Raw genomic sequence first — 11,740 nt, 5'->3', positions numbered from 1 at the left:
AATACATCTTCCGCAACACCTGCTACGGTTATTATGCTTTTATCCGCTAGGACAAATCTTGCTGTCGACCTTTTTAGTGGTGGCAACTTCAATACCCGGTAAACGGAGAGCGGCATGATGCTAACACATGCTCCGAGGTCACACATACAATCTCTAAATTGAACTCCATTGACGGTGCAAGTGACCATACAAGGGCCCGGGTCATCACACTTCTCCGGTAATGTTCCCATCAAAGCGGAAATAGAACTCCCCAATGGGATGGTTTCCAATTCAAGAATTCTATCCTTGTTTATGCATAAATCTTTGAGGAATTTGGCATATCTAGGAACTTGATGGATGGCATCAAAGAGGGGGATGGTTACCTCAACTTTCTTGAACATTTCTACCATTTTGGGGTCGAGTTCTATGCGCTTTTTAGCTTTCTTTGCAAGTGTTGGAAATGGAATTGGTTGAGCAATTTCTTCTTCCAAGGTTCTTTTGGCCTTGGTTGTCTCCCTTGTTGGTTGGGCTTCATCCTCAACTATGGCTTGTGGTGTCTCCTCTTCTACTACCTCTTCTATATCTATTCTCTCTTCCTCTTGGGTGGTTGTGATAGGACTTGGGTCCTTTGCTTCCTTTTCTTTTAGTTGTGTACCAGATCTAAGGGTGATGGCATTGATGCCCCCTTTTGGGTTTGGTTGAGGTTGAGAGGGAATGACACTTTGGATTGGGGGTTGAGGAGTGGGGGTCGATGGTGTGTCCATGCGTGCAAGAAGAGCTTGTAATGTAGAGGTGAGGCCGGTGAGGCCGGAAGCAAGTGTGTTTTGTAATTCCTTTTGGCCTTGGATGATGGTCCGGAGTGTTTCATCTTGGTTGGAGGGGGTGGTTGCATATGTGAGTTGAGGAGCTTGTGATTGGTTGGGTGGTGGTCTTTGATGTGGTGGTTGATATGTTTGGTAGTTTCTTTGTGGGTTTTGTTGATTGTATGGTTGATTTTGTAAGTTGTATGGTCGGTTTTGTGAGAAATTTTGCGAGTTGTTATTCCATCTTTGACCTCCTCCATTGTTGTTGTTATCCCTATTCCCTTGTTGATGATTGTCTTTCCAATTTTGATTATTGTGTCCACTTCCTTGGTTGTAGCCTCCTCCTTGATAAGGGTGCCCTTGGTTAGGATTACCTCCTTGGTAGTACCCTTGATTAGGGCGGTCATAGAAATTATGGGTGGCCGCCAAAGTGTTGTCTTCTTGAAGGTTTGGGCACTCATCCGTGTAGTGAGAGTAGCAAGAGCAAATGCCACATACTCTTTGAGGGACCAATTGTTGTTGGTTGTGTTGTTGAGATGGTGGAGGGTGTTGTTGATATGATTGAGGTTGTTGTGGTTGTTGTTGGTTCAATTGGAGTTGCCTCAAGACGGATGTCATCTCATTCAAGGATTGAGTTAGAGCGGTGGCTTCACTACTAGTTGATACCTCGTTCACGGTCCTTGGACGGTTGACTCTTCGCCTCATATGTTGATTGGATTCGGCTAAGTCAATAATAAGTTGCCATGCCTCCTCCGCAGTTTTATATTTGGACAAAGAACCATTGCTAGAAGTGTCCAAGAGGGTTCTATCTTGCTCTCGCATCCCTTGACATATGTATCCAAGCAATACTTGAGTGTCGAGCATGTGATTAGGGCACGCATCTAGTAGTTTGCGAAACCGTTCCCAATACTCATAGAGTGGTTCTGTCTCACCTTGCACAATACAAGACATTTCTTTCCTTAGCCTATCCATCTTTTCCGGGGGCAAGAATTTATCCAAGAACCCCCTTCTAAGTAGGTCCCAATCGGAGGTAACTTCACTAGAGAGAGTGTAGAACCATTCTTTGGCCTTGTCCTCAAGAGAGAAAGGGAAAGCAAACAACCATATAGCAACTTCATCGGACCCTTCCCGTATAGTAGTCGAGCATATGCGATGGAAGTCCTTGAGATGTCGAATAGGGTCTTGTGCGGGAAGCCCGTGAAACTTGGGTAGGAGATTGATCAAAGCGGTCTTCAATTCAAAATTCGCATTCAAATTGGGGTGAGTTACATGAAGGGGTTGAAGGACATAATCCGGTGCACCCGCTTCCTTGATGGTAACTCTCCTTGGAGCGTCCATGGTATTAGTACCTAAAACAAAAGAAGAATTGTTAGTGAGATTGATGGGAGTATGATTAATGCCTTCTTTGAGTGACGGTTCAATGTTCACTTGTAGTAAGGTGGTTGAGGTGGTGAAAACCTCTTCACCTTTTCCAAATCTTAGCCGCCTCCGAGCTTGTCTAATATGAAACAAAGTTCGTTCTATTTCCGGATCAAAAGGGGCTAAGTTCGGATTCGGTTGTGAACGCGTCATGCAATGAAGGGGAAATGGAATTCATTGTAACGATGAGGAGTTAATCAATTGAGCAATTTACAATGAAGTGCAACTATGTACATATATACACACTTAATCCAAAACAATAACATGGCACACTAAGCAAATTCCCCGGCAACGGCGCCATTTTGACAAATGATTTTTTTGCCGGTATAGAAATTATCAAATGATCAATCGTAGTATAGTCTAAACCGACGCAAAATCCTTCATCAAACAATTCTACAATCTATATCCGAGAGTACTAGTCTCCCGAGTCGTTCTCCCTTGGAATTGCCAAAGTGTGCATCTTATTGATTTAGTAAGCCTTGCTGGGATTCTTTGAAGGTTTTAGCAAAATAATGAGAAACAAACAATCAATTATCAAAAGACTTGGCTTAGGGTTGGCATTAGAAATTCTATCCTTATAGTCCATTCAATGTTGATAACAATTAGGTCTTGCTTCATTTAGTTATCCCCTAGGTATAGAGGGAGGTCAAATGAAAGCAATCAACTTGAGTCACAAGTCCTAGCTTCACCTTATGGGAATCTAGCTTTAGTGCACTCCAAGCCAACTAGCAATCCCTAATCCCAAATCAACTATTGATACAACTATTCAACTTCTTCCAAGGACCAAACCCTATGCCAAGTGTGAGAATTCTACTCCATAGCTAGTGTTGTCATTTTATCAAACATGTGATGAGCAAGAAGGAAAGTCATAGTAAAATGAGAAGAAAAGTCAAATTGAAAGTATTGCAACACAAAGATCTAACAACAAGTCTCAAAGAGTAGCAATGAAAATCCAAAATAGAGATGAAATCCAAAATTACAAAGTTGAATTCTAGATCTATGAGAATTGATCAATTGTATCTACTACTTGAAATTGGAGAAGAAAATCTATGACATGAACAAAGTGGAGTGAGAATTGTAATGGATCTCACCAAAAAGTCATTGAAAATTCAGAAATTAGATGAGGATGAACCCTAGTGAAGCTTGGAATCTCCCTCTTCTTCCTCCCAAAAGTGTAACTAACTCTCCTCTCTTCCAAAAATATCTAGATCTAGAAAAATGAACTAACTAAGTGTCCTTAACCCTTGTTCCTTTGGTCTTCTTAAGCTTTTCCCGCCAAGGTGTTTCTCCAAGAGTGGGATCCTTAACTGCCTCCACGCCTAAGTCACGTGACTTCTTAAAAATCATATTCGCAAATCGGCGCGCACGCGCAAGGTACGCGCACGCGCCGTTGAGACGTCTTGAAATGTGCGCGGAGGCGTGATGTACGCGTGCGCGCCCATGAAGATTCTGGCTTAGCCGCTTCTCAAGCCGGCTCTTGGCTTTGGCTCCACGTTGCCCTATCCGCGCGGGCGCGCAAGGTGCGTGCACGCGCCCATGCGGAAATCTCCAAAGCTTAATCCTCATGCTTCCTTCCTTTGTACCCGTCTTCCTTCTCTCTTTCGGTCCATTCCTACTCCATATCCTGAAACCACTTAACACGCAAGTCACGGCATCGAATGGCATCAAGAGAAGATTAGAAATGTATCTATTTTAGTGCGAAATAAGCATGTTTTCATTTATGAGGCGAAACTAGGAAAGGAATGCAAAATCTTGTATTTTCATATAGAAAGTGTGTGGAATCATTGATAAAACCCCTGAAATCAGCACAAGATAAACCCTCAAGTTGGGGTTTGTCAGCTATATCATATTAGGCATGATTGGGTGTATTTGAATCATATCTATGGGTGTATTCACAGTTTCTGACACGGTGTATTGTGCAGCCTCTCTCGGTTGTTGATGACGAGCTTGTTCTGAAGGTTGGAATGACCTTTACCACCCTTGAAGATGCTGGAAAATTTTACAGGAACTACGCCAAGGCTGCAGGTTTCTCTACAAGAGTTCGGTGCACAAATAGGAAGGGAAACGAATTAAGAATCAACTGATTACATGTAGCAGAGAGGGAAAATGGAAATCTAAAATATCTCCGACCGAGAAGACCAATCCTACAGCCGGTGTAAACTGTCCTGCAAGAATTTATATACACACATTGAAGGATGTCGGTGCTTGGATTATTTCAAAGGTTGTGCTCGATCATTCACACCCCTGCTGTCCAAGCAAAGCAGAGATGCTCAAACAGCACAGGGAACTAAGCATGTCCATTCGTCGTACAATAGAGAATAACGAGGAGGCCGGTATCAGACCAAGCAAAACATACCAATCATTTGTTGCGGCTGCCGGGGGTCATCGCGAGTTAAATTTTATCGAATAGGACGTGAAGAATTACATTACGAGGGAAGTGCGGAATGTTTTCGAACAAGAAGATGCAAAGGAATTCGGGAAATATTTGTTAAGAATGAAAGAGAAGAATCAGAATTTCTTTTTTGAGCTCCAACTCGAAGAGGATCAATCGATTAAGCTGGCTTTTTGGGCTGATGCAAGAAGCAGAGCCGCCTTTGAGTATTTCGGAGACGTCATTTCATTCGACACCACCTACAATACAAACAGGTAACAAACTGCCCCTGTTTATGATGCTAAATTAATTTATTTTTACGAATCCGCATCAGAGGTGTATATTGGCTGTTTCATTGGGTGTATGCGAAGCATTTGTTAAGGTGTAACTAATGATTTTGCATTTTGGACCATGGTAATTTGTTTCAGATATAATTTGGTCTGTGGTTCTTTTGTCGGGGTGAATCACCACGGTCAGTCAACACTTCTCGGATGCTCTTTGATGAAGAACGAAGAAATTGAATTATTCAAATGGTTATTTCAATGCTGGCTTCGTTGCATGGGAGGAAACGCTCCGAAAGGGTTTCTCACCGATCAGTGCGCATCAATGAAAAGGGCTTTAGAGGCCTGTATGCCAACGACAATTCACCATTGGTGTATTTGGCACATCATGAAGAAGATTCCAAGCAAATTAAACGGGTACAAGGGACATGCCGATATCGAACAAGAAATGAGCCAAGTTGTTTGGAACTCTCATAGCAAAGACTCATTCGATAGGAATTGGAATGATTTTCTGCTAAATTTTGGTCTTGCAGATAACAAGTGGCTTTCAGGTAATGTCTTTTTAAAATCTGCAGCAGAGGTGTAAATTGCATGTTCCCTCGGGTGTATTTAGAGTCTGTGTTTGGGTGTATTATGCAGATTTGTACGAAGACCGTCACATATGGGTTCCTATCTATCTGGATCACCACTTCTGGGCAGGGATGAGAAGCATACAAAGGAGCGAGAGCATGCATTCATTTTTTAACAAGTATATCACCCGGAACAGCTCGCTTATTCAGTTCGTCAAACAATACGATAATTGCCTCGGAAGCAGGGAGCAAGCAGAGAGAGAATCAGATGTTGCAGATTTTCATACGGTCATACCGTGTGCAACCAAATCCTCCATTGAAGCTCAGTTTCAAGAGGCGTACACTCATGCAAAGTTTAGGGAAGTCCAAGCGCAATTCAGAGGAAAGGCGAATTGCATCACCAGATTAAAGAATTCCGCTCTAGGCTATTCAGTATACGAAGTCGGAGAACAAGTTTCCAGCTCAATATTCAACAAGTTCGTGGTTACTTACGACTCAGTTGCAGCCGAGGTAAAATGCCAATGCTTATTATTCGAGTCGAGAGGGATACTGTGCCGTCACGCACTAAGCGTGTTAAGCTTCGAACAAGTAAGCCAAGTGTCACCTAGATACATACTAGAACGATGGAGCAAGAAGGTAAAGAGGCGACACACACACATCAAGAGCAGCCACGACGAGCCACTAATGGAGCCAAGAAGCAAGAGGTTCGACCAATTGGTTTTTCGTTCGCAAAATATTTGCGAATTTGCCTCCGAATCGGAGGAGCTGACTGCAATTCTGCACCGTGCGTACGATAACGTCATGGCCGAGATGGAAGCATTAAAAGCCAAAAGGAAGGGGACATCTTCTTTATCCCACGAAGACGCCAACTTGGAATCCGTTAACGAGCTTCAAAGCCCGCCAAGGATTCGAACAAGAGGACGTCCAAAAAATAGGCTAGGTTCAAAGCTGGAGAAACAGATTGCAAATTCCACAAAGAAGAAGAAGACAAAAGTTTTAAGCGAGGTAAAAGTAATGTTCTTTAAATTTGTGGCGATTGAGTTTATTTTTCTCATTAATAGGTTAGCTAATGTGTGAGTGTTATATTCAGATAAACCTGTTTGATGCTGCATCAGCGGCGCATTCAAATTCCAGCCAATATCAAGGACACGTTATGAATTATCAGTTCAGGCTACCAGCAGCAGGGGATAACTCTTTGGGTGTATAGTTTTATAGAATATGGGTGTAAAAGCACTGTTCTTTTGGGTGTATTTTTGTTCATTGACAATTTACATATAGACACATATATAGATTCATATAGAACAAAAGCTCTAAAAATTCGCAGGTTATGGGTGTATATTTGATTTGATGTTTTTCTTCATATTTTAGTACATGTAATTCATACATTTTGAATACAGCACAGACAGTTTGGGTGTATATTTTATGCAATCTTGGGTGTATTATTAGAGTTGCGTTGGGTGTAACAGTTTATAATTTGCGTTTATATATGCCTTGATTTTTTCCTTCATATTTTACCACCTGTAATACAGCTTTTGAATACATCACAGACAGTTTACCAGCACAGATAGTTTAACTATGGGAAAAAATATACATGGAATAGAAGTTGTTGATAAATGGCAAATATTTACATCATTTGTTCAATTTACAAACTACCCAGCAGTTGGATTACGCAGTTTCTATATCAGCAGAATTAATCTGACAAAACGGACTCAATAATACAGAGGATGGCTTCGACAGCCTTATAGCACTACTCTCCCTAATTGCCCGATCTCTTTCTTTATTCATCTCACTGAATAGTATCTGGGAAGCATACTCGACTCTATAGTGGTCCACCTCCTCCTACAATTAAAAAGTATATTCTGTTTAAACAGCAATATTAATTCAGTAAAGTAATACAGAGTTATATAGTTCTAAAGACAGTTACCTGTGGCCAATTATCCCATTCATACTTCCCCTTTTTGATGTTTTCCGGCTCAATTAACTCCATCCACTTCATAACGTAGATAGCGCAGTCATAGCTAAAAACGAAGAAAATAAATTACAAATCTCATTTACGAAAGTTTAATGTTCAGACTCACAAATTTATACCTTGTTTTTTGGCCTGATATTTTAACATATGATGATTTAATTTTCTTCTTGTTCTCCCCTTTCTGCAGAGGTTCCCCGCCGGCATATGTTATCAATCTTGAAAATACATATCCCTTAAATAGCAAAACAAATCAGTAATACACCCGAATAAATTCACAAGATACACCCAACTGAATGGACAATATACACCCAACACAACTAACGAAATAGACCTAAATATTAAAGTAAAGAAGACAGAGGCAACTTACAGTGAATTTATTAACCTGCTTTCTCTCATCGCTTGGAGCTTTTTTGTGTAGCGGGTCAAGTATATGACATTTCCGCTTTGTTGTATTTATCAGCCATAACCACCAATGCCCCAAGTGGCAAACAGGAGCAAAAATCTAAAGGATTCTCACATTTCAACAGTGCGTTATTTTATTTGTCATATAAGTAAATAAGCGTACTAACAAATTTAGCAAACGAAAACTTACATATCGATGCGAAGTTAATTTTTTTCTATCTATGAAGGGAATGAAACTCGGGTAGGCTTCCACCCTGAATTCCTTTTTCGTTTTCGGTGATACGAATTCCCCCTTTGGGTGATCTGAAAGTGCCATGCTTTGCAAGAATTGCGAAACAAGAAATGAAATACTAAACTTACACCCAATTGAACGTAAAAAATACACCCAAATCAATACAGAAAATACACCCAAAGTTCGGAGAAGTAACACTTACCACAATATCGGGGGGGGGGGGAGACAGTATATTTGTTCTTGAAACCTCTTTTCATTTTTCTGGTTGAGGATGAGGCAGATGGCAGATACAATCTAGAAATATATGCCGAAATCAATTTTACATTAATAAGCATTGCAATTGACTTTGGTGTAAAAACATTAATGTTATTCTAATATTACCTGAGATTCTATATCACTTTTTGCCTGGAGGGATACAAGGTGCATTCTCATCAAAATGTATTCTCCTTGGCCAATCAGAGTGCACATCTCCTCATACTCGTTAGTATTGCCATCTGCATCTTCCTTCAGTCTCGTCCCCCAGATGTAGCACTTTTGTTTCATATCATCCGTAATCTGATATAATCCCCCAGGAGTTTGAAACTTTGCAGAACTTTCTCCCCCAGTCTCCCTCTGAATTTGTGGACTTTTGTTTTTTTCCTTCGCCGCACTGCATGCTATTTTTTGGACCAAATCGTCCAATTGTTCTATCAAATTTGCAGATTCAGGAGATTTTGCCCTTTCTGTCTCCTGCGTTGACGCCCCCTCCTGGCTTGAATCAGTCAATCCAAGGCTGAATGATGGCACCCCTGGATCTGTTTTAGGAACATAGGATGCTGTCCGTGCCATCATCAATAGGGCAGCAGCGTCTTCTGCATCTGGATGACTGCGTCATCATGTATAAGAATAAGAATAAGAATATACGGATGATAAGCAAAGATTGATTTTAGTCTGATGAACTTACATTTTAGTTGGAGCTGGGGGAAGCGTGGGTGTGGTCTCTTGAAGTTGTTTGGGGGTTTCAGGAGTACTGCACAGTTACAAAAAATTAATCACGGCGTAAAAAAAACTAATCAGGAACAATATACACCCAAACTGTTAGCAAATATACACCCAAACTCTAAACAAATATACACTCAATACTATTTCTTATGTTTCTGTAGTCCCTTCAATCTGTAGCATAGGGGTTGGTTCAAAATCTGTCTCAGTGGTTGTTTGGAATACCGACACAAAAACCTGAATCGGGACTCTAAACAAGAAGAAAAATGAAAGGTTAACAACGCCTTTGAAAATAATAAGGTTATAAGGTTGAAATATTATTGGAAAACTCACATTGCAAGCGCTTCCGATGGTGTCTGTTCCCTCACAACCATCATATTCGATTCAAACGGACTCAACCTAAAATACACCCAAAGAAAGTCAAAAAATACACCCGAACAATTCAAAAAGAAGACCGGCTTTGTTTTTTGAGAACTTACATACTTGCAGTTTTTGCTTTTTTTTCCTGCCTTTTTTTTCTTGAATAAAATAATAAAGGGCTTTTTTTTCTAAAAAAAATATATACATAATTAGAAGTAGAAGGGTAATAGAAGAACAAAAGTAACGGTTATTTGAAAGAGAAATTACATGCTCTGTGACGGCTGGTTTACACTACTCTGTTCTGTGTGTCCTTGAGAGGAAGGATCATCACTTCCCAAGTTCACAGCCGGTATTCTAAAACAGATTTGATGTTATTCAGACAAAATAAGATACAGGTATAAAATACACTCAAATGAATGCACAAGATACAACCAACCGAATGGACAATATACACCCAACACAACAAACGAAATATCCCAACTTAATAAACAACATACACCCAACTTGATCAACACAATACACCGAAATGGTTCCACAAAATACACCCAAATCATGATAACAAGATTTTATTAAATAATAAAGCTTCTTACGTTTCAGACGACACATAGCGACCTTCTGTCGATCGCAGGTCAGCTTGGTTCTCCCTGCAAAACAAGAAACAATTATTAGCATACAAAACACACCAAAATATGAAATAGACAGCCCAGCAAGACATACCCCTTTGCAGCAGATTTATCAACATTTTCCCTTAGCCATTCATCTAGTTCGTCACTTGATATTTCATATGTCTCACTACATTCATAAAAGAAGATGTTAACAAAAATAATTACGATGATAGACGGTAATATAGCTTACAAGGTATTGTACCCGTCAAAGTATTGATCTTCTTTAGGAGGTGAATCCTCCACAACAACTTTTTTCTTTTTTGGTTTTGTTCTGGGTGGAAAAAAAAGAGTACCAATCAGAAATAAAAAATTAATTTTATCACAGAATATTATGCAAAGAAGTGCTTACTTTTTTGGTGTTGTTTTTGTTTTTTTCTTTTTCTTCTCCTTCTCTGCAGGTGATGATTCTTCGATCCTATAAGTTAATAATAGACACTTCAGTTAATACACGAAATCTTTATAATGAAGCCAAAAGAAAGGAGTAATAATTTCAGGACATTACTCATCACTTGGTTCAGATTCAGATTCTGAATCAGAATCTGACTCCTCTTGCCTCTGCTTTCTTTTTCTGGAGTCCATTCTGGAAGACAAACAATCATTATTTAGAACATACTAAAAATACACCCAAATGAATTCACAAGATACACCCAACTGAATATACAATATACACCCAACCCAGCAAACGAACACACCCAGCTTAATAAACTACACACACCCAACGTGATCAACAAAATACACCCAACTCGAAAAAGAAATTACACCCAAGTATGGTACTTACTTTTTTCCCTTTTTGCTGGGGTGTTTTCTTCCTGAATCCTCTGAGTCTTCTTGAGTCTCAGACTCAGAGGTAGAAGTGTCACTGTCAGTAGCTGTTTCTGTCTCCGAAGACGATGTTGGACTCGCCTTCCTTTTTTTGTTTTTTTGATTTCTTATTTTTTTTTCTTTTTTTTCATTTTTTCTCTTGCTCTTGTCTCCGCCATCTTCACAATCCCCTGAAACATTAGATATTTTAGCTAGCAGCATTCAGGTAAATAAAATACAAGCAACATATTATGTTTACTTACCAAAATTTCCTCTCTTTCTGCAGTCATTCTTTCCACCAACTGCTCCTTAGTCTAGTTGGCAATCCAAGGCTTTGGTGGTCTTTCAGCCCTCTTCTTGCCTTTGTTTTCTGAAAGATGAAAGTATATTATCATCAGGGCAAAGAGGCAGCCATCAATTGCCTTCTTCTTCTTCTCCTGGTAGTCTGTGATGCCCTTGATCATGAAGGTCAAAACATGCCCCCCCCCCCAGTTTCTCTCCGATATGCCGTCCATCTTAAAAATTGGGGCCAGGTGCACGGGTGATATTTTGTTTATCGTCGTTGGCAAAAGGAACGCCATTTGTATGTAGAAGATGAATATCCTCTTGAACATCAGGCGTTCCTCTTCGTTGCCAATGCTGATTTCCATCATTTCATCGGTAAGACTTTTGAGGGTCTTACCCTGGAATCTTCTAAAAATTATTTTGTCATCATCAGAAAGTTTCTTATACTCAACTTTCTCAGGAAACAGATTTCCTACAAAAAGGAAAACAACAAAGTATCAAAGTCGGTTCAAATACACTCAAGCATCAACCTTAAATACACCCAAGCATCAACTTAATATACACCTATAATTTTGAGCTAGTTACCTGTTGCATTGATGCCAAGCGCATCACCTATTGTTTTTGGT

The 11,740-nt window shown here is 40.0% G+C and overlaps 1 protein-coding gene across 1 annotated transcript; it reads right to left on the bottom strand.

The window, feature by feature from the left end:
• Positions 1-7,087: 7,087 nt before the first annotated feature.
• Positions 7,088-10,607, bottom strand: LOC110271179 (uncharacterized). The gene is made up of 9 exons (XM_088487417.1): positions 10,531-10,607; positions 10,378-10,443; positions 10,231-10,299; positions 10,081-10,155; positions 9,954-10,007; positions 9,631-9,717; positions 9,337-9,402; positions 9,229-9,253; positions 7,088-7,261 (listed from the first exon to the last, which is right to left on the bottom strand). The coding sequence occupies exons 1-9, from the start codon at positions 10,605-10,607 to the stop codon at positions 7,088-7,090; spliced, it is 693 nt and encodes a 230-aa protein (XP_088343543.1).
• Positions 10,608-11,740: the final 1,133 nt, after the last annotated feature.

Source organism: Arachis ipaensis, chromosome B5, assembly GCF_059453495.1.
Source record: "Arachis ipaensis isolate K30076 ecotype BB chromosome B5, ASM5945349v1, whole genome shotgun sequence".
Lineage (NCBI taxonomy): Eukaryota > Viridiplantae > Streptophyta > Magnoliopsida > Fabales > Fabaceae > Arachis > Arachis ipaensis.
The sequence above is the reverse complement of the archived record's forward strand: the minus strand, read 5'-3'. Positions and strand labels throughout refer to the sequence as shown.